At 38.5% G+C, this 26488-nt stretch overlaps 1 protein-coding gene across 1 annotated transcript in view; it reads left to right on the top strand.

The window, feature by feature from the left end:
• The first annotated feature begins 25025 nt into the window (after positions 1-25025).
• LOC108675033 (mucin-5AC) overlaps positions 25026-26488 on the top strand; it is a 106489-nt gene continuing 105026 nt past the window's right edge. Inside the window, exon 1 of the mRNA XM_018163019.2 lies at positions 25026-25178. Coding sequence (XP_018018508.2) covers positions 25093-25178 — 86 coding nt within the window. The 5' untranslated portion in view covers positions 25026-25092. The remainder of the gene's footprint in view (positions 25179-26488) is intronic.

Raw genomic sequence — 26488 nt, 5'->3', positions numbered from 1 at the left:
ATAAATTATATTTTCTGTGATTTGTATATGTTTTTCTTTTATTGATATATTACCATATCCATACATTACTGTATTGTTGATGTGATATTACTGTACACATGGACATACCATTGAGCATTTACAATGACCTTGTCCACTGCAACTTAGCAGAAGTAAGTACCTACTTTTTTCAAAATATCACTTTTCAACATTATTCAGAGAACTTTTAGAGCTAGGGTAAACGAGGTATATGCCAACATCATGAGTAATTCTGACACTTCTCAACTTTTTTCCTTTATATGAAGCTTAGTTTCACGCATCAGTTGATGGTTGAAAACAAAATAGTGATGTCATACTATTGCGCGCCATACTCAGCGGCCATACTATTGCCAAAACACTAGGTCAGGGCCATCTGGCGGGAAAATGTTAAGATCCAGAGAGAGACAGTGCACGTCACCCAGTGAGAACATTGAAAAACATGTCAAAAACTTGGATAGTTGACCTTGCTCTACCAAATAGCGATAAACTGTTTGTGTAGAAAGAATATTATGGTTTGAGACTTTTAAATAAGTCTGTGAATATATTAGGAATTATTCAAGTATACTTGCATTTGCTGATTTCAAGTGGTAAATAAATTAAAAGATGATTAAGTTAAGCGACGGTTTTAGACACATAAAAACGAATTCCGACACAGCTTGGAGACACACACAGCTTGTTCCGAGGCTCGGAGCTGTGTCCAAAAATTAAAATTTTCTTAATTAAAAGCTTAATAGCTCCTAATTAAAATCTTAATTTAAAAATTAAAATTTTTAAATTAAGCTCGTTCTGAGCTGTGTCATATTCCGATACAGCTGTGTTGGAATTCCAACATAGGGCGCCGGAATAACAAATTAATAGAGTTTGAAGCGCTGTCAGAATTAGTCTCACAATATGCCAAATTTAGTCACACACAGCGTCAGAATTCAGGGATTTGTAGGTTTGAATTCTAAAGGCTTTTAAATAAATATGGCAACAGTTTGTGACGTTTCATTGTTGCTGGCGCGTTGTGTGGTGTTTTGAGAGTGCCATAAACCAATCAGAACTCAAGTTGCACATACAGTGATCTATTTATAGCCATTCATTTCTTGCTACATCCTCAATGTGTTCATTGTGTTGGAATATACCAAGTTTACCCTAGTAAATACATGATTTCTTAACCTTTTATACTACATAGATAGAAAAAAGTTGAACAGTTGAAACTTGAAGGTCATGTAACTGTTTATAGTTTAGCAGCTGCTAGGTATAACATTTTCAAGCTATAAAAGAGGTCAGAGGACTGTTCCATCCAATTTTGGTGCCGCACCGATGACCAATCCATAATTAGTACCCTGTGACTGTGAGCCCGATTGACAGCAGTGGCAATTGGCAAACCAGAGATTTTTTAGAATTTGTTCATTTTTAATTTCCTCATTTACTCAAGATTTTAACCAATTTCTTAGGTATGATAATGCTGGTAGCTATCCATGATAATTTACTGGTGTCTGGTCCACTTATAAGTAGGACTCAAAAACAAACTTGAGGGAGAGTCTAAAAAACTCTCTGCTTTGCCACTATGCAACTCACAGCATTGCTGTTTTTCAATTCCTTTAGCAAAAAATATGAATTAGTTTATTTTCACCATCATTTTTTGAGAATTATTGATGAAACAATCATTTTTACCTGCAATTTTGCCCAATAATCCATATTAGAAGTAACACAAAGCTAGGTACAAAAGACAGTTATGGCTAGAAAAGTAGATCTTTTGCTTTTCCACATTATCCCATGACATTCAGCTGGCTCACAGTCACAGTCACAGCATTGCTGAAACGGTAAAACCCGAAATGCTGTTGACTTTTTTCAATAATAATAGCTGCAAAATATATCTATTTCTTTAACTCTGACTAGAGCTTTCTTCAAAGTTTTGAAGCTGCAACAATGAACAATGCGACATTCTCAGCATTTTACACTAGACATCACACTACCTAAATTGATAAATAGGTAGGCTAATCTCTCATGACTCATCTATTATTAAGAGAAGAGTTAACTTCAATCAAGAGTCCATGATCAAGCCATGAGAATGAGATTCCACCGTCCACGTGTATTAAAAATATGTCACTTTGAATTTTTGAAGCAAAAAGATTTGATTAGCAAGTAGGAATTTTCCAATACCAATTTGATTTACCTATGTTTGACAGTTTGATCACTGAACGAAAAATAATTTATTGTACCTAACATAGACCATATTCTTTCAGCCACTTAAAAAATAATTAATTAATGATTCTTGAACAAATATTATAGCTAATATCATGGGTAAGCCTGTCAGGTAAGATTTTACAGCAAGATCACAATAAGTTGGAAATTATTAAGGTCATTCTAATCAACCGTGCTACACTTCTATCAATACAAGTTCCGTGAAATCCAGGGTCAAACTAATGATGGCTTGAGAGACATTTGTCACTATTGTGAGCATTCTGACGTGCTAAAGATGTACTAACGAAACAGTGACCAGCATTGCCTTACTTCTCAAGGACGCTAGATCCTTTCCTTCAGTAACGAAGTTTTTAATTATTCTATTTCATCATGTTGGTAGCCGTAGCCTGAAAATAACGAACACATTCACTGAATAAGATCAAACAGCTGTCTGTAAAAAGGCCAGTAATTGTACGTTCCAGTATTGTCTGCCAACACAAGAAATGATATCATCTCAATCATAAAGAGCATTTCAATGTTCCTTCTCCACACCCCACGGTATTCATTCCCTCTATTGAAGTACCTAGCCTCCGATCGAACGGTGAACTGTCTGAAAGAGAGCGCAGTTGTGAAGTGCCATTTCTGACACCAATAGACACTGAATGGGACGTGTAAATTCTTTTACATAGCCACCAATAAGCCGCGAAATGAGCCTGCTGTCACTATCTGGTCACGACAATATTATCTTCAAAATATGAACAGTCATATGACATTAATTATGGGAACGAATAGCCATGGACGTAATGACATTTCTTTTTGTACCAACCTATATAGTATAAAAGTACAGTCATGGTTTATACAAGGTCCCCGAAGGATTACTAGAATTTGAAACATGAACCAACACCAGGGGCCACGGCTATAAACTAAAAAACTGCGTGGCAACTTATCCACGCGACAACATTTCTTCTCGCTTCGAATCACCGACGAACAGGGCAGGGTGGCCCAGTGGTTGAAGTTCAGAGTACCAAGATTGGCGCAGAGAGGCGCGCGTTCGATCCCAGCTCTGTGCGCCAGTTTCTGGTCAGAATCGGCAAGAAGGCCAGGCAGTTAAGCACAGCAGAATTGTAGCAGTGTGTTGCGAGTTCAAGCCCGCAAAATGCTGCGACTGTTCTGCGATGTTCAGAATCGGCGACAGGCCTACGGCCTAATTAACGCTGAAACCGCTATTATTAGTATTGTTATTATTATTATGTGGAACAGCCTTCGTGATTACATCGTTGGCGCTCCGAGTATATAAACGCGTTCAAGAACAGACTAGAAAAAGCTATGGAACAATATATGTTTAAACTTGAAATGCCTAGCACCATATCGAACCCGGTGGAAAACTCGTAGCTATTTCAAACTATCGTCAGTCTTGAAAAGATCCGGTCAAATGACACGATTTTAGATCTTCAGTGAAAAAGTCACGAAAAGTGCAAGAATCGGCGACAGGCCACATCAGGCCTACTCTTCAGCACCGACATCACTATATGTTATGTTATGTTATGTTATGTTATGTTATGTGACAAATTAGTGATCAGATTACACTATTATTACATATTTACGATAGAATCGTAGAAGTTATAAGAATATACCATACCTTTCGTGGGAAAGTTAACATATGATATATGGTCACAATCACAATTAGGTCTCCTCTGAAAAATATACACCACGGCCCCCAGTTTGCGTATGAGGCTACGTTCAGGGCAGGGTGACTTAGAAGTTAAAGTTCAGAGTACCAAGATTGCAGCAGAGAGGTGCGGGTTCGATCCCAGCTCTTTTCGATTCAGAATCGGCAAGGAAGCCGGGCGGTTAAGCACAACAGAATAAGAGCAGTGAGGTGAGAGTTCGAGACCGCAGCATGCTGTGAATGTTCTGTGATGTTAAGAATCGGCGACAGGCCAACGGCCTAATAAACACTGAAACCGCTATATATATGAATACATCATGCCTCTGTTCGTCACCAATTATATGATCATCATTCCGTACATATAGTCACCTACTACAAGGCAAAAAAATTAAAATGTTAGTATCGCAATTATAATTTTGATTCGGACAACGTTATTAACACTCTTTCCTCATTTTCTCAAAAAGCAATATCCTTTTAATTATTTATTGTAGCTCGATGAAACTGATTTTTGAGAATTAAATTGAAGTTAGACAGTTGTAATTAAAAATTTGATGCCTAAATTTGAATTATGAAAAACATTAACGCTGTGGTCGCATTTAATAATTATTCATCAGCTATTTAATCTTCCAACACGCAAAGTTTAAAAAACAACGATTATATACATCTTATAATTATTTATTCTTTCTTGTACTGGTTTCAGAATTTTTTTATGCATATTTCTGCATGAATTAAGTCTGGAGCTGGGCGACCGAGGTTCAATGTGTTATTTACTCGTCTATTTTGATGTGAAATTAGATTTGGCCTTTTGATTGGTTTAATCTAAATTTTCTAAGTTACCAATATTACCGAACGAGTTTTGAGAGAGAACGAAGTAAAACCTACTAATCTCGATGGCCCAAAAAAAATTGACTTTTTAAGCAGCACAATTTTTAAACTGTGCAACGTGAAGAAATGCTTATCAGTGTGATAAAAACCATCTAGAAATGTTTTAAAGCGATTGGTATTTTTAATTCTGAATTAACAAGTATATTATTGATTCCTGGAAATTCTGGAAGATTCGGTATTTCTTCTCGCTTCGAGTCACCGACATGTGTAACAGCCTCCCTGATAGCATCGTTGACGCTCCGAGTATGAACATCTTCAAAAACAGACTAGACGAAGCTATGCAGGAGCATATGTTCAGTCTTAAAATGCCTAGCAAATTACGGACCAGGCAATAAGTCCAGACGAAGCTATGCAGGAGCATATGTTCAGTCTTAAAATGCCTAGCAAATTACGGACCAGGCAATAAGTCCAGCAGCTATCTCAATCAATCGTCAGTTATGGAAAGATCGTTTATGGAAAGATCGGGTTACAAAGGCTGGATCCCTTGTGGATTCAAGTCACGAAAGATACAAGAATCGGCAACAGGCCATGGGCCTATTTCTTCAGTGCCGACACTTCTATTATATTCTATGAACAAGAATCGGCAACAGGCCATGGGCCTATTTCTTCAGTGCCGACACTTCTATTCTATTCTAAAATAAATTTTCCGTTATAATATTTGTTATTTCGCCTGTCGACTTGAAGATTAATGAATTCTGTTAAAAATCAACTATATTTTTTTCAGAAATCGACCAAATCTTGACTGGCACGTCAGGCTTGACTGGCTCGCTACGCGCGTATCATTATGGAACAGTGATGGGAAGTGAACGAGCGAATAGTGTTTGTGTTCAAATGCAAGACTTACACCTAAACACTGGTATTTTCAACATGCAATAGAATGTCTAGCTAGCGTGACTGGTAAAAATCACCAATCTTATCAATAAATATACATCTAATTATCGACTTTCAGTCCCTCAAAATGGGTAAAAATTATGAAAATAAAAAATTTATAGTTATCTGTGCTGGGCCATAGTGAATTTTGATGTAGGAGTATATCCAATAAAAATCATTCACATTATGAACAAAACGTCCACTGCCTTAGTCTATCCTAAATTTAGTTCACTTTAATTGCAGGGAAGATGCTGTTGCCAAAATTTTTCGCCAGACGCAAAGAATTTTTTTTTTGTCAATCAGGAGCGGCGACAGGCTGCGGTCAGGACACAGGTGTAGTTGACTCCCAGCTGTGGTAGGTGGAGGTCCGCTTGGTGCTTCTCTCTTGCGTGCGGTACAACTGGACCCTGAGAATATAGTCGAGACTATGAACTAAATTTCGTCGAAAGGCAATTCCTCGTATTTGAAAAATAATCGCATGCATTGTGAGTCCTACTACGTTTTCTCAAGACTTATCTAAAAAATTAATAAATACAAAAAGTTATTTTATTTTGTATTGATAAGCAAAGGATTATACGGATTGAATCAAGGTTCTTAGGAAAACCTTGTTAATATAAACCTTGTAATTATAACCAATCAACTTTCCGCATGAGCTGAAGGACATTCTAAATAAAGAACTTGTACTGAAATCGAAAATTTGTTTCTTCTCACAATAATTTAAATGCTCAAATTATATGGGCTTAACGCACAGCTGCTTAACATTAACCTTACGCGATAAATACGCGGTTTTAACCTTGCACTATAAACAAAGCCTGTCTGTCGTGTGCCTGTTCCTTTGAATTATTATTTACGCATCTTATGTGTTTATTATAATATTTTTCTGTGTATATTATTAATCACATCGACAAGCATTAAAGATTGTCCCAAAAGATATTGTTCGGCGCGGCCCAAGGAACTGTCATCGGCGTGGGGAATTCACCGCTCGTAACAAGCGGAGTGCAAATGTTTATCGACTTCACATACATGTTTATTATCAGACCTATCACATACATGTATAATATCATCAGGCCTATCATATACGTACATGTATATCAGATATAATTGGTCATACGGTGTTCATACAGGTGTGTAAACGCGCTTCGAATCGCACGCTCATAACATAACATAAGTTACATAACATAGTGATGTCGGCGCTGAAGTGTAGGCCTGATGTGGCCTGTCGCCGATTCTTTTTCTTTTCGTGCCTTGTTCACAGAAGATCTAAAATCGTGTCATTTGACCGGATCTTTTCATGACTGGCGATAGTTTGAAGTAGCTACTAGACTTCCACCGGGTTCGATAAGGTGCTAGGCATTTCAAATCTGAACATTCTTGTTTCAAATTCCAGTAATCCTTCGGGGACCTTGTATAGACCATGAGTATACTTGTATACTTCAATGAGTTCCCCACGCAGACGTCGATAACTGAGGCTTGGAAGCTTCATAATCTTCAATCTTGTGTTATCCTGTCCATCTACCAAACATGATGTGTTGTCCTGACCTCATGAAATCAATGACATTCACATCACACTGAAGCTATTATTAGAGGCAAAATTTGTTTTTAATAATTACTGGATTATTATTCATTATTAAATAAAATATCCCTCAATTGTCAGCTGTTCGTGGATTGTCAGCACACCGGATTTTGCAATTCATTGTGTTTTTAACGCATTTTCTCATTTATGGAAAAAATGCCCTATTGTGCTCGTCATGTCCGTCCGTCTGTCTGTCCGTCTGTGACTTCACGTTTTCGTCGACGAGAAAATGCGCTCTTTGTCACTCACTGCAGTGGGTACTGAGTTATATTTTTTCTAGATTTGCGTACTCGTGTGTTAGGTGTTCCAGATGGATCATGAAAACTTTTGGAGATATGAACAATTTTTGTTAGGACCTGTAGATTTCACTTCACTGCTTAATTAATACGAGGTAATCTGGTGGTGACTTGTAACAGTAGACACATATGTCATCCACCTGACATGTGTCTACCTGACCGTTGTGTCACATGGCATCCACCTGACCGTTAGATACTAACTGCAAAATAACTAAGTGCACCAATTATTATCGCATTGAGTAAAATAAAGGATATTAATGCATATTACTGTTTGATATGTTGAACTGTAGCTGGTACCTATTTAGTGGTAAGCGGTACCTCTACAGATATTGGGCGATAACAATGCAATTTTGGCGCTTATTAATTTCGCATCAAGTGTTTGTAACAACCATGAGCATTATGACAAGCATTATGATATCACCGCAGCCAGCACTACAAATCTACGATAAGCCAGCTCTCATATTATACGGCAATAATTGCGTCCTAAAAATTTGAATGCTCAAAATAAATTTCCTATGAATTGGGTCTTTACGCTGTCTCAGCGCCGGGATGCCGCTTACTTTCATAAGAGAACAATTATGTACAGTAAGTAACAACTTTCACTTAGTTGTGAACAATTGGCTGCTGTTTAAAAATATTAGCATGTCTGTGTAACCTCATCGCCATGAAATAACAGCTATTATATGACATCGAAGTCAAATTTGTTTAGCTGAAACCATATTATCATAAATGCTTATTCCTGACCTAGGCCTCGATTGGAATCCTACTGAGGAATAAGAATTTAATAATATTTTTGAAGTGGAGGGCTAATATAGTGCTGTTTTAACTAAAAAGGCATTGACGTTTGGTGTCTATTGTGGGGCTGGACTTTCAATTAGGACTTTTTGAGAAGTTGTTGTCAAGACCGTATGTTTAGTTCTTCATTGGCATGTATTAAGAGGTACATTTTTCTTCTGTCCATGTGAAGCTAGTCTGACTATTTGTACATTTAGCTGGTCATTAAAGTGGTCATATTGAAAAGAACTGTTTCCTCAGTTTCACCAAATACGGCAATAAAATCTGCCCGACCAATCAATGTAGAATTTTTACTTCAGAGGGTCTCAAAGAAGGTCTTTGTAGGTCTTTTGGGGTCTTCGATATTTAAAAGCTAGACACTAAATTTTTCTTCATCCACTTTTTGTATCCGACTCGCTTCTGCACTTCAACAAAGCCTGTGCACTCACGGCAAAACACAGCCTTTGTCTGAACCTGTCACGTGCAAGCTCCTCAGAGACAAAGGCAGTCAAACCCTAAATGAAAATCACTGAGGGCGTATCCAGTGATGGCCAGTATCTTGCCAGCTGTTACTTTGTTTACAGATGAGTCTGCCTTATTTTCTCGTCGACGGAAACGTGAAGTCACGGACGGACGGACAGACAGACTGACAGACAGATGAACAGACATGACGCGCACAATAGTGCATTTTTTCCATAAATGCGAAAGTGCGCTAAAAAGTTTGTCTACTATTTTGCATTAATATGTCTTCTGAGTATTATTTGAATATTGATAACTAATACTGCTAACTAATAGTAGCAGAAAGTAAACGTTAATTTCAGATATCATCGGCCCATTTGTGACTGGCATTAGTTGACGGTTGTGAGTAATGAGAGTAACTCAAATATTCGTGCCTAAGTCCGTAGATTTATGTGACTCTAATGATTTCTCCATAAGCCGAGTTATCCGTACACTGTAGTTTGCAGGTGCGGCTTTAAGTAAATGTTCAAGTAATTACTGCTGTTAAATGGAATTAACCGTTTCAGGAAGATATTGCTGGTCAGAAAAGATCACTTTTATAATTAAACAAAGTCTCATTTTGCTTGAGTTTTTTTAAACACGCGAGCTCTCGCTTGATTGCAAATAAAGGATAGAAATAGTTACTGGAATAACTTTGAAATGAGCTTTGTTTTTCACGTCATCACGTTGCACGCACTTATCTTTCAATCTTTTACTCGCAACAGTTCCACAAAATATCGTTAATTTACTTTTTCTTATGGATAGTTTTGCCACGAGCCATTTTTTCGTTTATTATACATTCATATCTCTTAGTAAATTTAGATTGTCACCGTATGCAAGCAGAGAAAGAGAGTCACATTTAAACCTGCCTTTTCACGACAATGGTTATTAATGAATACAAAGAAAGCTTTTCTGCCACGAGTTGTTTATATACGCGACAACTTTCGCTCAGTTGTCGCGCAGGTCTGAAAACACTGACACTTTGGGGCCATCGTTCTCCATTGCCATTGAACTCCGAGGTGAAATCCACGCTGCGGGGTTCCATTGGCGTCGAAGAATTAGTTCCGTGGGTAATTGATCTTTATGGGTTTGTGTCAGTTATAGGACCAAGGCAAGTTGTGGCCGTTGCTCTCCACTGCAAAATTGCTTGCGTGAATTTGTGGGGAGCGCTGCATATTGTGGCTAAATCCTGAAGGAAATTCTGGTGTGCGCAAAGCGATATAAAACTCGGTTACATGAGAATAGAATTTCAGGTGAGCGATGATAAACTCTGATTAGGTGAAAAAGTAATTTACATCCATACTAGGCTAGATGAAATGATAATTTCGGGTGGGAGCTACAAAACGCTGCTTGAAGTTCACTTAATTTCTGATGGGCGCTGAAACGATAAGCGGAAAAAGCTGGAAATTTTAAACATATAAACTAAATGCTGTAAATTATAATTAAATTATATATTTCAGGAAGCCAAAAACTGGTACCATGCGTTATGTATAATTAATATAAATGATGCGTTGCATCAAGTCTCATGACCTAATAGTTTAATATATCTCTTGCTGCTGGAAAACAATTGGCCTTGTTTGCACTGTTCATCAATCATTGTCATTGTGGCATATTGGAGGACAATGCGAACGAAAATGTCAATTAAGATATTTTGATAATTTTTAGCAAGCCAGCGTCATTGTTATGTTGACATTTAGTGAAAAATGCATATATTTACTCTCAAATGATTCCGATTGAATGAAAGTTTTTGGGTTTCATGAGATTGGAAGAATTAGATATTATTAGAAGAAATTCATTCTTTGAATAGAGCATTAATACTTTGAGTAGCGGCGGCGAAGTCAGATTCCATCAAGCTGACTACACCCGACGCCTCAATCACTAGGATATCGTTTATATTGATGCCTGTTGCGCTGAGGCAGCGGCTCACGAGTTATAGTGAAGAGCAATTCAAACGCCGGGGGCGAAGCCATTACTGACGAGCGTCAAGGTAATTGGCCTGGTAACGGGGAGCTCGTGAGGGAGGGAGTGTGGTGCGTGCGCGGTGCTGGGCTTTGGTGAACGGTGATGGGCTGTGGTGTACGGTGATGGGCTGTACGTGGTGCATGGTGTTTTGCTGTGGTGTACTGTGCTGAACTGTGGTGTACGGTGATGGACAGTGGTGCAGGGTGTTTTTCTGTGGTGTACTGTGCTGGGCTGTGGTATACGGTGATGGACAGTGGTGCAGGGTGTTTTTCTGTGGTGTACTGTGCTGGGCTGTGGTATACGGTGATGGACAGTGGTGCAGGGTGTTTTGCTGTGGTGTACTGTGCTGGGCTGTGGTATACGGTGATGGACAGTGGTGCAGGGTGTTTTTCTGTGGTGTACTGTGCTGGGCTGTGGTATACGGTGATGGACAGTGGTGCATGGTGTTTTGCTGTGGTGCAATGTGCTGGGCTGTGGTGTACTGTGCTGGGCTGTTGTGTACGGTGATGGGCTGTGGTGTACGGTGATGGGCTGTACGTGGTGCATAGTGTTTTGCTGTGGTGTACTGTGCTGGGCTGTGGTGTACGGTGATGGGCTGTGGTGTACGGTGATGGGCTGTGGTGTACGGTGATGGGCTGTGGTGTACGGTGATGGGCTGTGGTGTACGGTGATGGGCTGTGGTGTACGGTGATGGGCTGTACGTGGTGCATAGTGTTTTGCTGTGGTGTACTGTGCTGGGCTGTGGTGTACGGTGATGGGCTGTGGTGTACGGTGATGGGCTGTGGTGTACGGTGATGGGCTGTGGTGTACGGTGATGGGCTGTACGTGGTGCATGGTGTTTTGCTGTGGTGTACTGTGCTGGGCTGTGTGCACGGTGATTTACGCGGTGCTGGGTTGCTGTGTAACGACGAGCTGGACAGTGATGCATGGTGCTGAGCTAAGGTACACGGTGCAGGGTTGCTGTGTAACTTTGTGCTGGGCGTTGGTACGTGGTGCTGGGTTGCGGGGTAATTTTTGTTTCACTTTTTATGTCTAATATGCCAATTGTATGAACGGTGCAACTGCACGGCAGCTCTATCGAGGTGCATGAGTTTATAACAGCAGCATCTGCGATGCAATCCGTACGTCCTATATGGGGGTTTTGGTGAAAACAGACAAAGTTATAATACGCTTTCGTGTGACACTGGACTTATTGATGCGATGTTAACGGAAAAGAAATATGGCTCTGGTATCTCTATGCATAATTCGTAAATTATAATTTTCACATGCACGTCGCGTGTATAACGCAGCCAGAAGTTTATCTGATAGAAGCTAACAAACTTGGGTTAACACGAGTCTATTGCCCACCCCATTTTATTCAAAGATGGTCACTGTTGTTGATGAGTTTAATTTATGAAATGAAGTAACATCGAACACCTGCTCTTGGTCCAATGGGTCAAAGGAATGAGATCTGAATCCGCTGATATTGTCTTGCTATTTCGACCAGACAAGGCCTCGATGGTCCCATTTCTTGACTTCAAACAAATTAGTGCAAACTCTCGGGCAGGAGCCTGGCGTTGGCAAGGACAGAGCCAAATGCTGCAGCGATATCATCAGCCTTTAGCAAGCAGGAGACACCATCAGGATTGTGTCCATCCGCATATGTACATTCATACATCTACATCCGTACATCTAATGTCTACGAAATATTATACTAAAAATGTAACTATTATTTTTACAAATAATAATTAATAGTTATAATAAATAATTGAACTGCAGTTTATCAAAAACGATTTAACGAACGCATCGTTCATTTACGCGTGAAGGGCTCTCCGTAATCGACTTAGAAAATGATTCCTTAACGCGTATCTCGTGCAGCCAGGCAAATTAGATGTCACTATTTTCACCTAATATATAATATATAATCACTTACAGGATCGATGTAGCCTTTAGAAAATGATACTGACTCACCGATTCGAGGCGCTTGCAATCTCTTGAGAAATTCGATGTGTGACTTTCTAAGTCGTGTAATCAGATCTTGAAAATTCTGTATCGTCAAAGTCCTGAGATAATAAGATTTATTTAATACGTTGAAGCGCTCGTTCTCGTGACCATTCCTCCGAGCCAACGCCACCGGCTTGGATGCGTTGATGGGATTGCACTGATAGATTATTCAGCGCACACACGCGGCTCACTGATCAGAAACCTTATTCAACATTCAGCATGATTGAATTCCATACTGAAGTTCAGGTTGGATTATTGTAAAGAGCCTGGCCTTGACTCGCCTTCTAAGGTTATATGTTGAAAGAGGTGTTGGAATTTGCAGTAAGTAGTTCTAAATGTACATATTAAGTTTTACTCTGATCTGATTAATTTGAAGTTTGGAGTTTTAATTCTATATGGTACGTTGTACTTTGATCTGTTTTATTTGACGTGAGTAGTTCTAATTATACATGGTAGAATTAGAACCACTAAGTTTAGAACCACTAGTTTAGCTGGCCTGGCTATTGTAGCTAGCTCGGCTAGTTTAGCTGGCATGGTTAGTGTAGGTAAATTTAGCTAATGTGCTTCTTGAAGTTTTGCGTGTTTTCGTCAGTCGCGCAGTTCTTAGGAGGCTGCAAGTCAAAAGTTTGCCTTTTATCGGGGATTTAAGTTTTGAATTCAAAATAAGAGGACCCTCGCTTCCTACCACACTCATACACATGGTATGCATCATGTAACTGAACAATGCGCATCCACCTATTATTAAATTTTGATAACGAACATTAAATGAGTGCGCTTTTCAAGTTTTTTTGCAGGTTTTTTCATGAATAAATCAAATTAATTATTTTAATTATTCATCAATTGTAAATTAGAGGTTAGGCTTAAGGATTAAAGGAAAATATTGATTAGAAAATCGAAATAAATTTATGTTTAGTTAAATTAGCTGAGCTTCAAAGCGACCATCGACGAAAAATTTAATCTGAACTATTTAAGCTTCAGCAATCCCATCATCAACCTAAAATTACACGATAAAAAATTGAATTGACATTAACTTCCTAATGTTTTGTGACTTTCAGTGTATCGCAATAACAATTAAGACACAAAAACTATTGAAGATGTAAAATTATTAGAGATTGTATCATTTTTAAATAGTGTTGAGAGTGAAAAAAATGCAGGATAACGTTCACAGATGTGGGATGAAGAGAGCTAGGAAGCGAAAGAGAGTAAGATCGGAGTAGAGTTGCCTGAAGTGGCGAAGTTACCTGTAGGCAAGGGTCGAAGAGAGCAAGGGATTGCTAAAGAGAAAGATCAAAGTAGAGCTGCCTGAAGTGGCGAATGCAGGCAAGGGGTAAAGAGAGCAAGGGATTGCTAAAGAGAAAGATCAAAGCAGAGCTGCCTGAAGCGATGGAGTCGCCTGCAGGCAAGGGTTAAAGAGAGCTAGGGATTGCTGAAGAGAAAGATCAAAGTAGAGCTGCCTGAAGCGATGAAGTCGCCTGCCAATAACGCTGTGCTGAGACTGACGGCCCATTACCGCGCATATCCTGCAACGGGCAGAGCAAAACAGCCACTACGCCAGCGCGGCAGCATCTGACGTCGTTCAGCCTGTAATTTAACCTTCTACTTTTCTACCAAGGCATTAAATTTTGTTTTCTTGCTCAATTTTTTCTAATTTATATTTTGCTTTCATAAACTTGTTTTTTTATCTAGCAGTTATTATCTATTCCTGGCTCCTTTTCTCTTTATTAGTTGGGAGAGTAAAAGGGAGATGTCACACAAAGTTTAAGGACAGACATCCGATTTACTTAAATAGCCTTAATCTTTCCACACCGTAGTTTATTTCCGTCAACATTACATCAATGGATTTAGTTCACGTCCTACCTCTCACAACAGGTGAGCTCCGTAACACCTTAAGTTAATTTGGATTCTTGTAGTTTGTTATATCTTTTTTTTTTTTGTTTCTGTTTCTTCCTCTTTTTTATTTCTGTTTCTTCCTGTTTCTTCCTCTGCGCGTTATCTTTATAAGTGTGGCTCGTTCACTACATACGAAATACATCATACTTTGCTGATACTCGACTGGCAATACATTTTTAGTGTGCTTCTTTTCACAAGTCAGACCTATAAATCTATCTTGGTTACGTCCCGCGTTTTCATCATGATGCCTCGTAAAATTAAATCTGTACTGCAAATTAGCTTTCCGTTATCAAATAATAACAATTAATTTATTCGTTTTTGTCCTGCATACTACCCCTTAACTTGAAAGAACATGCTTCCATGAAACAGAGGACCTATTAGAGTGCTTCATGCTTTAAGGTTTAGATTTGTTGAAACAAAGCCAAACTTGTAGGAGAGCAACTCTAGCAGCAAGTCTGCGCTAACGAACCACGTCTGATTTTATTATGTAAGTTCTGCAGTTGGGAGAGTTTCCTTTCGTCTTCTGTGTTTCAACGATCATGCAATAGTCTCTAGGAAATGAACAAAAATAAAGTTTTAAATTTAAAAAATAGGATGCAAATCAACATCTGAAAAATGCATATGCTAATACAAGTATCGATTTTATTCACAGTTCCTGCAATATAAGTTCATTTGACAAGTAGTTCATGCGGCATCAAATCCTTGATGAGTTTTGCCAGATTCGTGACTTGCAACCTCTTGGAGAATCACGCTTACAGAATCGACCGATTAATAACTCCACTGTTTCATCATTTATGTAGCTGTCAATAGGATTCCCATCAGCTACAGCCAGACCTGAAGATAACTTACATTCTAAGACCAGTCATCCCGTGAAAATCAAGTTTGTTCTTCTGAACAGCGTTTGTAAATTTGGGCGTTTGTATAAAATAGTCCTATAGGAACCAGTTATTTCAGATCGATAGTTATGCTCATAAACTCTACAGCCTCGGCTCATAATTAGGTGTGATATTTTGCAGTATTTTGGCAACACAACACTCCAGAGAATTGCCTCGTGCTATTCCTGTGGAATCCGCGGGCAACTGTACCAAAACTTTCTCCCAGGCCTGATTGCATTCGCTTGCATTGAATTATTTCAATGAAGCCCAAGCCAATGAGAGTCCTAACGCTTTATACTCGGGATCTCCCGGCTCAAGGATGGAATAATGTTGGGTGCTTCCATTGCGTTTATTTACATAGGATTGCCTGTCTGGACTTTCTAGACGGCCAAAAAACTAAAATGTCTTCATATAGACCGCAACCAACATGCATGGATGAGGCGGCAACTTTGCTTTTCAAGTGATATCGTTTAATGTTCACTTGAAATTTAAATATAAATTTTTAGCAAATACATTAAAATTCTCGTTAAATTGTAATAATATGCAATGAAATTTCTATAGCGGTACGTGGCTCAGGGCATGACAAGCATGCACGATGCCTCAAGTTTTCTGTCCTGCAGTTCGCTTCCTCTATATTCCTCTATATCAGGACTCTATATTCTATATATTCCTATATTCTTCCTATATATTCTATAGAACGTGGCCGCGCTGCCGCCTTTCGCAGGAAAGAGGAAGGCTTGGCAGCACAAAGATTCAGGTTATTATTCATGTATGCTGAGCTCTTTACCGTGCTTGAAGGGAGTCCACGAACCTTTATCAAGTTATAACAAGCTTCTATTCTTATTTATTATACGCTTCACAATTTATTATACGCCTGACATTTGGCGTTCGCGGTCCTATGAAGCGGCGTTGCCATTTGACGCCTCATTAGAGCTGGTGTTTCCCTACATATCATATGTGTAGCATATAGCAATATGATGTTTTGTGTATGATATGCGTAGCATAGCAATATGATATCATGTGTGTGATATGCGTAGCATAGCAATATGATATCATGTACTTTGTACAATATATGATACAATATGATACCATGCTCCATAAAATGAATAAGTATGGCGGTCCTGGCTTAACAATGCTTCTATGTGAAGAGTCTGCACTCTTCAGCCGCTCAAACATGGACCTCTGAAAAGAATTTCGCTGAAACCCGTAGATTTTCTGTGTTAGCTGAGGATTAATCCAAACATTTTTAAATCGCGGAAAGTCTGATCTGGCGAAATTTAACTTCCTGCGTTTCACCGGACTCAGGCATTATTATCATTGTTTGATACTTCATAAAAGTCTGTAGTTTTAAAGTATTTTATATTGGTGATGTATCTTCTATCGTAGGATTGAGTACGAGTATATATGCTTTTGTACACTTGATGGAGTGAATTAATTCGACAATTATATGAAGGATCATTTACCTAACAAAGCTTGATATTTACGTGCATGTATTTACTTGTAGTTATGATGGATCTTTATGGTGTTTTGATTGGCATAGAGCTTGATTTGTGCAAGGTCTCATTTTACATTAAAATAATCAAAGTTACTGTGTATGCGACATTAGCTTTAATTTGGCGAATTCCCATTATCATTACGAATTTGCTCTATGACTGCACAATTGTACTATCGTTGAACATAATTTAGGCAGTCATCCTTGTTATTTATTTGACATTTATCTGCAAAAAATTACCTTAGATCATAACTGAAGAACAATAAAAAAAACTATTAGCACAACGTGCACTCACTAGCGTTCAGAACCGCCGACTTTATGTTCAACCACACAAAACACCAACTTGAACTATGTACTTACTTCTCTTTCTGTGGTAAAACAAACGTCCTTATCTCGCCCGCAGTTCCATAAACGAGTACCTCTTTATTTTTTAATTTTGCCAATGAAAATGAGTTTCAGAAAGACACAACTCGCGCCGCTCATTGCAGATACGCCCGTCAACCTCACCAAATGTCAGTGTAGCCACTGTGAGTTGAAGTCTCATCACCGTCTCCTTAATTGAGTCTGTAAAGGATAATATCGGTCTTTTAATTTAACCTGCGAAAGTTGAGAAAAAATTGTACGCGGGAATGAACTCCCCATTTTTTTAGTGGAGCCCACATCTGAAGACTTAGGAAGAGAGAAATTTTGACTAGAGAGTAAAATTTTATTTGATATGTTGTAAGTGGAATGTTAAGGTCTCGTTATTTTAATATTATGAATAACACTCGGCTGCAATTGATATAGTGTTTAAAAGAACAAATAATTTTTGTACATAACAACATGCCTCACATTTAATCGGCTTACCATTAATTGAATAAATTACAATCAAATTACAATTACATTACATTACAATTACATTAATTACATTGTAATGGTAATGTAATTACATTACATTACAATTACATTAAATTACAAATTACAAATTTTCGGGCAAAGTAACAGCATCATATGCGGAGTTTCACGGTCACAAGACATGATGGTTGTTCGGACCTACAAAATAATATATATGTATCGAATTATGTGTAATCAACATAGGTTTGAATGAGATTCTCGTTTACTCGATTGTCTGGGTAAATAAGTGATAGTTTTTTATGAACAGTTATACTACGTGAATAGATTTCGTGAATAGATACTACGTGATACTACGTGAATAGAACAGTTATACTACGTGAATAGATTTCGTGAATAGATACTACGTGATACTACGTGAATAGAACAGTTATACTACGTGAATAGAGGTGGCCCAGTGGTTACAGTTCAGAGTACCAAGATTGGCGCAGAGAGGCGCGGGTTCGATCCCAGCTCTGTGCGCCAGTTTCTGGTCAGAATCGGCAAGGAGGCCGGGCGGTTAGGCACAGTAGAATTGTAGCAGTGAGTTGCGAGTTCGAGACCGCTTCAAGCTGTGGATGTTCTGCGATGTTAAGAATCGGCGACAGGTCTACGGCCTAATAAACTTATAAGTGATCTGTACTAGTCGCGGCCATGCGCGACATAGTGCGGCCTTCAGGTCATCCCAAAGGTCACCCCAGCCTCGACAAACAGTATTGCATAAGATTTTGGTTAACGAGAGTCTTCAAATAAAATTTTTGCATTGCTCGTCTAATAAATATGTGCGACGGTAGGAAGTGAATTCCATTTGACAAAAATTCCAATTTTGTCTTCTTCATTCAACAGACAGTGGGAGATAACAGAGTGCTCTCCTAAGGTAACGAACAAGTAAACTAAAATTAATTAATCTTCAGACTCATGAACAAAATAAATGATAATATCAATTAAATAATGCGTACATATAAATTAGGTACAGTGATTCAGTTCAGTTCACATATCCTTATTTATTAATAAACATCACGACCTCACACACTACATCCCTCCGCTCGGGCTGCACACCGCACAAAAATCCATTAACGTACGTACGCCCTCCGTAATTAAACTTTCGTAAAATCTATAATGAAATTGCACTAAACATATTTACGATGTTTAATACATTTTAAGTATAATCACTCGTTCCTGTGGCCAAATATTTATAAATAATCACGTACTCCTTCCTATGACGCAATTTTGACTGAATGGTTCAGAAGTGGCCTGAAATTTGCTTTTTTTTCATAAAATTCTCGCCTATCGCAACCAGCCATATGAGCGCATCCTTCGTTGCTTGCCTTATCGGCTCTAGAAAAATTTTGAGTTTTCTTCAGCAAGTTTCGAGAAGAAGTTGAAGGTTCCTCGCTGCCTTCATTCAACATCATTCACTTCCAAGAGCAAGAATGATGTAAGGGTCGAACATTTTTGGTTTGGACACAACTCTTATTGAAAGAAGAGACCAAGTTACAATCATCGAGATTTTACGACTGAATTTTCGACTTCTGGAGCAATTTCACTCGAACACAAACAAACCAAGCTCACAGCAATATTGCTTCATTCACCTGTCGACGCATTTTAATTACATTTAAAGGACTTTTTCTACTCATTGTTTTGGGGGGGGATTTCGAAGATTTTGGCCTCTTCGAGGAGGGATTTCTAAAGGCCAATCCCTAGGCTCATTAGATGTTGTCTCGTCAAAAAAAGTGCCGCCTCCTGCCAGTCTTCAAAGCGATGTCTCGCAGATTCTCCTGCACGTTTTTCCTTTGTTCAAGTTTCAAGTTCATTTTTTCTGGGCAGAGAAGCATATTTTCCCACCAGTTGTTCTCGGTGATTTATTACGCGTGCCATCACTTATATGTTGTAGCGAATTTTGTGAAGTAACCAAGTTTTTTCGTGAAAATCAACATTTTTATTTTACAGTCGTACTATTGACCGCTTATTATTTTTTCCGGAAAAAACTTACGGCTCACACAGCCCTCACCTTCACCTCCTTACAGCCACACCTTCATCACCTCACAGTCACCCTTCATACACTCACAGCCACACATTTATCCCTTTACTGCCACACCTTCATTCCCTCAAACCATATTTTCATCCCCTCACACCTACATATGCACCTTCATCCCCTCAAATTCCTATCTTCATCCCCTCTCAGCCACACCTTCACCCCCTCAAAGCCACACCTTTATCCCGTCACAGCCAAACCTTCATCCCCTCACAGCCACACTTTCACCCTCTCACAGCCACACCTTCATCCCTTAAAATCCCTCTCTACATCCCCTTTCAGCCACACCTTGCTCGCCTCCAATACCTCCTCATTTTCAGTCCCTCCCGCCGCCCTTCTCTATTTGCTCCAACAAAATCCTGATGCACGTAAAAAGGCCTCTTATTTTTTGGCTATATACCGCCAGAGGAAGAGTTCTGACTTGATGTTTTTTTCAGTTCCTGCCGTCGAAAAGACTCAACTTCGACATTTCCCTCGAATAGTCCCAGATTTATGCCGCCCATAAAAAAGTTTCATCGATCTCGGTAAGCTGGAAATGGCGGTCGACCAGTCGTTCAGTGGCTGAAATCATTTCAGATTCTATATTTAAGAAACACAGTTGTCTATACCAGCCAAGGTTGCTTCTAATGAGGTTTTACCGTATTACCCTCGAGATGCTGCATACTAAAGTTGAGCATAAAATAATAAACTTATATTTAATTAACATTACCGTCTCAGAGTTATAATTTTTTCTGCTTTAGGAGGAAACATGAAACATTTCCGAAGATACCAATTTACCTTTTATTTATATTTTGTCCCGGTAGGTTATCGATACTTTTTTTCTGTATTGTAATCAATGAACAATTTCTCCTTACAATAGTTGTCAATACCCTGCGAACACTCTACAGGATTCTCCAATTTCAATGTTTTTCGAGAATTTTACAATTGATCGGCTGGCTACTCTGGCAGATCAAAGTCGCTGATCATTCGTTTTTCTCCTATTTTTATGGCGTTTTTTCCTGCGTTGTCAAGGACGATTTTCCGGAAACAGCAGAGCAAGGCGAGCTAACTTCATTTGAGGACTCGGTGAAAGTTTTGCGAGCGACAGGGCCTCTGAAAGTTCAGTTGCTTTCGTTCGTTCTTGTTTCCCTAGTCATCGACCGAGACCAGCACTCGCGCAGTTTCGTTGTGTATTCAAAAAAGTTTGAGCAGCGTTGGGGTTAGTTCGACAGGGCTTCCCTTCTTTAGAGTTGAATTCATTCGTTGCAGAATGATTTTTGAAGGTATGAATTGTTTCAACGGTAAATCAAACGAAAGCATCTCTACCGAGTGGTCTCATTAGGCTTCGAAAACAGAAAACGGTTAACGTTTATTTAACTGTTCGTCGAATAGACTAAAGGACGGATATTAATTAAAAGATCAGCTAATGTTATTTAGCCATATTACATCAATAAAAACTATTGCAATTAAAACATGTGGTATCTATTATTTATATTGAATGAAGTAAAAGTTTTTTTGAAGCTAGACAGCCGCTCGTCGGCTGCATCTTTTTACCGAAACAAATGTTTTCCGTCTTTGTTTGAGAAATGGATCAATTGAAAGTATCGTCTCCCTCTTTTTACCGCTGACATAGAACTTGTAAAATCACGGCATAAAATATTGGGATTTTGTAGGCGGCTAGCTATCGCTCATCGATCTCCTTTATGGTCGTGTTGGGGAAGCCTTGGACTTCAGAAAGAAAGGCCAAAGAAGGCGTGTCGAAAATTAGCTTCCTGGCAAGGCCCTTTCAGACGACGCTGGAACTTTCAGCATTGCCGATATTGCGGCCTGGTCAATAGCTACAGCCTCTGCCGTATGAAGATCCAATACTAGCTCCAAGAATTTCGTCCATACATTTTGAATCAAAGTGTATCAACAGAATAAAATTCCGGAACGTAAAAAGACACGATTTTATATGAATTCTGAATTGGTGGGTATAAAAAATCTACTTTTTTGACGGACTTATCTTAATAAATTTTCGGTGAATTTCCTCATAAGTTCTTTATTGTTTTTGACTCATTTGACAACAATTAAGTGTACAAATGCGGAAGCTCAGCTCCCGCATCTTGTCCGTTATGGTGTGAGTCAAGCCGGTGAATTGCAGTCGAGGATTAGATTTGCTGACCTCAGCGCGTCTCATCCCAAAAGCCATCGTCTGATGCTGCTGATGTGTTGGAATTTTTCATTCTAGAATTAAATTGTGGTGGAAACTGTCGTAATATTGAACAAAAAGCATAGCGTAAGAGATGTGTCATATTATTGAATTTTAATCAGTAATTTTAAAGATTCTCAAGAACCTGCCTTCAGTTTCTTGCCGTGCTTGGACTCAAATTCTCACGAAATATTTCTACTTCTTTCTCCACCGCATAATTGACAATTTCTTAAAGACTGGTTCTGGCCTCAGTTTGCCTAGCCTCGTAATCAAACTTTCCTGCTTGGACGGATTTTTCCGAGTCCTTGGGGCCATTTTGAGCGTTGGTCGAAATTAAGGATTCACGAGGTTCATGCAAGATAAACTCGAAACCTGAACTGCCGACCTTGCGGAAAACGAGACTCGTACTCCGCGAGTTTTCAACTAATAAGTAAGTTTTTGCCAGCATGACAGATTTTGAAATGATTGCTAACATTTTTTTACTTCTTCTTGAGAATAGCGAAAAAAATGAAGATAATTGAAATGAAAAAATGATATCCCTGAACTTTCTACTGTGGTAATAACTTATGAAAAAAATTTATGCAAGCTGCATTATTGGTTTTAGTTAGCACATAACACAGAAAATTTTCCCTACATAACTTTATTAAGTCTGTTGCTCATGAAATTCTTGCTGAAAATGAACCAAATTCTTGACAGCAAAATATCAAAGCTTCGCCTTTTTGGTGTAAACGTCCCTCCTGGACATCAGTAACTATACGTCAAGATTTTCTAGAACAAAATCCAAATATGAATGAAGTGTATGTTCAAAAACATTATATAGCCTAATTCGTTTCTGTGTAAGCATCAACGACTTTCCTAACTTCATCATAATATGCTTGGAAGCTGGTAATTCAGTACGAAATTTACGCTTAATTATTTGAAAGCAAGCCAAGCTTTCAATTCCAGCTGTCTGATCGGCTATTCGGCCCCATCGAAGTCAACCCCCATTAAAATCCCAGTGGTCTGTGGTACACAATACTTCAAAGTTGAACCACGTATCTTAACTAATTTATAGGTGGAGAGTTTGTATGGAAGGTCGTATGGGATTCAATATAGGGACACTGGATGCTGCTCGTTCCAGGGACATATGGAGACATCTCGTGCCTTATCTCGTTCGCTGTATTAATTGTTAATTCTCTTGCGGCGCGACTGCATCACTGGCAACAGAAACAATTTATTTTAGATCCTGAATTCACGACAGTTAGAATATATAACTATAACTCTAAAACCTATACAATGGTTCCATTGATATCTGTTGCATTTGAGTGTCTTAGAATGTATATCCTTCCATATGGAAGGATATACAGGAAGGACTTCCTCCTATCCTTCCATTTCTCCTTCCAAAAGTGATATTAAATTGCGAGAAAGTATTGCATTCGTGCGGCACTGTAACAAAGAACAGAATTCTGTTGAGAATCAGAATGCTTTTGAGAATTCTGTTAATAGTCCTTGACACGGCGACAGCACGGAAGACTATGGACAGAAAGCAACTAATACCTCAACCAGAAAACCCAGTTTTCGGTCGTAACTGAAGTACAAATATTTTGTTGAGTAAATTATTCCCCTCCTGTACATTGTATTCTTGCTAGAAGCATATCATTCTCTTAATACGATGATGGGTCTCCAACATAATAATTCAAAAATTTTAAGTTTGCTACCTTTGGTTCGAAATTTCTACCTTCCAATGCGTAGTTTGGATCAACACGTTTCAGGAACGCAACGAGTTGCTCCCTCATCACAATGTCCGTCTGCTTTAACGAAATCTTTCCTATCATCTGCGGGAATGATACGGCTAATTGTTCACTACATGTTTCCCTGGTCTTCGTTCGGAAACATAACTGGAAAACTCATGGAGTTATTGTTCTTTCGTAGAATGACCTGTTTCGTTCTACGCCCCAGAAATGACAGTGCTTATAATGATCTTTGCATCTGTCATGGGTATGGCAAACGACACCCAATCACGAAATCCAATTGAGGAAGCAGAAAATCAGGAATTCTGGAAAGAATAATTCCTGAAAAAGTATGGAAAAAGGGACACTTATACCGGGGACAATTATACGTTATTCTGTGTTTGGTTGAATGTGTCATTCGTGTGAAGTCTTACAATGGATCGGGGTTGGAATTCATTACAGACACGTCGAAGAGGCGCCAAATATTCATTTCTGTCTTCAAAATTCATCACTAGAATAGGTTTCTGTTCTGCGCAATATTGAGAATGTTTTGATGCGCATTCCAATTTCACTAAAAATCCGATAAGCCTATAGAGATCTAGCGTTTCTTGGTATGAAGAAGCCTTAATGCTGGCGAACACTTCAAGGATTTTGGCAATATCCTATAGGATTCCTGTTAGAAATTAGACTTACCAAAATATCGGAGAATTTCATGGTCAAGAGAACTGACGTAACATTTTTTGAACAGCGTTGAAAATCACAAATATGTGTACTTTAGAATGAGCTTACACAGTTTAACTATGTTTTGCTCTTCCTTCAGTATCGTAATAGATTTGTTTATTTTCTTTGCAGATCAAATTTGTGGTGCGATCCCTAGAAACTATTAGTACATCACATTTAGCTTAAAAAAAGAATATTTATGTTGTAGTCTAATTCGAACTAAAGCACAGTTTTGATTTTAGGAATTGATAATTTGTCATTGAAATTTTTGTTTGTGCGATTGTGATAACATGATTTGACATGATTTGGCTGGATACGACGCATTTGCAGATTCACTTGCACCTGAAGTGAAGTCCTTCCAAGAAACCTAACAACAACATCAGAAACCACTTCAGTGAGTTAAAATTAAAACAACCCTAATCTATCAACTATTGCTTTCTACGTCCCACACGCGGGAGTTCGTTGGACGAATAATCGGAAATTGCAAATAACCAATTTGACGAGGTTCTACTGAGAGCTCACTGAATGAATATGTGATTAGAATGTGATTGTGTAATGTAATGTGAAGTGTGATTAGAAATATCCCACAAGGATACTGGACAAGTGCTTCGAGATCGTGCTATCAGATCCAGCGATGTCCACCAACAGCAGTCCAGGGCCGAGGCGACACCGATCTTTCAAAGACAGGCTGCGAGAGATACCGTTCGCGTTCACCGGCCAGTGAGTATCTACAATCTTCATACCTAATTTATTTTGCTAACATCTATATATTATAATATTGTTAACTAGATTCAGTGAAAGATTTAAGCAAAGTCGTAAGGATGGCATTTATTAGATCGATATTATTTATTTCATTTTACTTCCCAAATGTAGTCTTAGTTTCAGAGGACATGCATATCATATTTCGATTAAGGACGAAATGTTGATCCGTAGCAAAAAATAGGGGCCAGTTTATTGCTCAGATTTCTGTACTCTGACGTCATGTACATTCTGAACTCTTTGTTCCTAATGAAACTTTAAATTTTACTTTTGGAAATCAAATTGGAAGTTATTATATAATAGTAATACAGTTATTATATTTATTATATTATATATAGTTATTATATTTATTACGTATAAAATGATCAGTTGAACATTTTAAAAGTGTTGACTTGTCTTTTGACCAACAAAATTGTTCAATAATTTATAAAATATCTGTCAACATTAGATCAGTCTTGCGTTTGATTGCTTCAATACGATTTTACGATAACTAAATTCCAAGTTGTCAATTCGAGAATCTTTTCACTGGTATCGGACACTTGAACTTCCCACCGATATCATTTCCTTGACAATAATAACGCATGATGCACTTCCGAGTTGCTATTTATTGCTTACAGATAATAATTATGTATTTTTGCCCTTATGCTATTCTCACTAATCTAGCTTTCAAGTTAGTGTTCGAGAAATTTTAAATATCGAAGTAAACTTTCCGTATTCGCCCTCCCGTTTGATGCCAATAATTACCGTCATGTTATTTAGTTGAAGTTTTAATAGTAGAATTCATCAGCAAAACTATTCGTGATCACCAAAATTAATTTATTTTATTCTATGTATTGTTCGTTTTTTTACTTATTACAAATATCCTGTATAATCTTGACATTTATCGCCTGCGTAATTACTTATAAACTCCCTGCAGGGTCACGATATAACTTCATCCAAACCTTCCAAATGCTTTCCTCTTGGCTTCTCTTCATCAGAGGGAAATCTTATTATTGTACTCAAAACTTATTTACGCGATTAATTTTTTCATGCTTTAATACGGGGGATTATATCTAAGGCTTTTATATGGGGTATACTTTTAAGAATTGCTTTCGCAAAGAATCTCGAGCTGAACGTCGGCCTCGAGCGTTCAGGATCTCATTAGCTCAATTAGTCGCTGCTCGAGCTCCGGGGGATTATGAATTTTCTGCTATATCCTCGCAGCTAAAATTAAAACGAAGCCGAGAAGTACAAGGCATTAAAAAGCCATATAACAAATGTAGATAATTACA

The sequence above is a fragment of the Hyalella azteca genome, unplaced genomic scaffold (assembly GCF_000764305.2).
Source record: "Hyalella azteca isolate HAZT.00-mixed unplaced genomic scaffold, Hazt_2.0.2 contig12774, whole genome shotgun sequence".
NCBI classification, from domain to species: domain Eukaryota; kingdom Metazoa; phylum Arthropoda; class Malacostraca; order Amphipoda; family Hyalellidae; genus Hyalella; species Hyalella azteca.
This window is presented reverse-complemented; position numbering and strand designations above follow the sequence as displayed.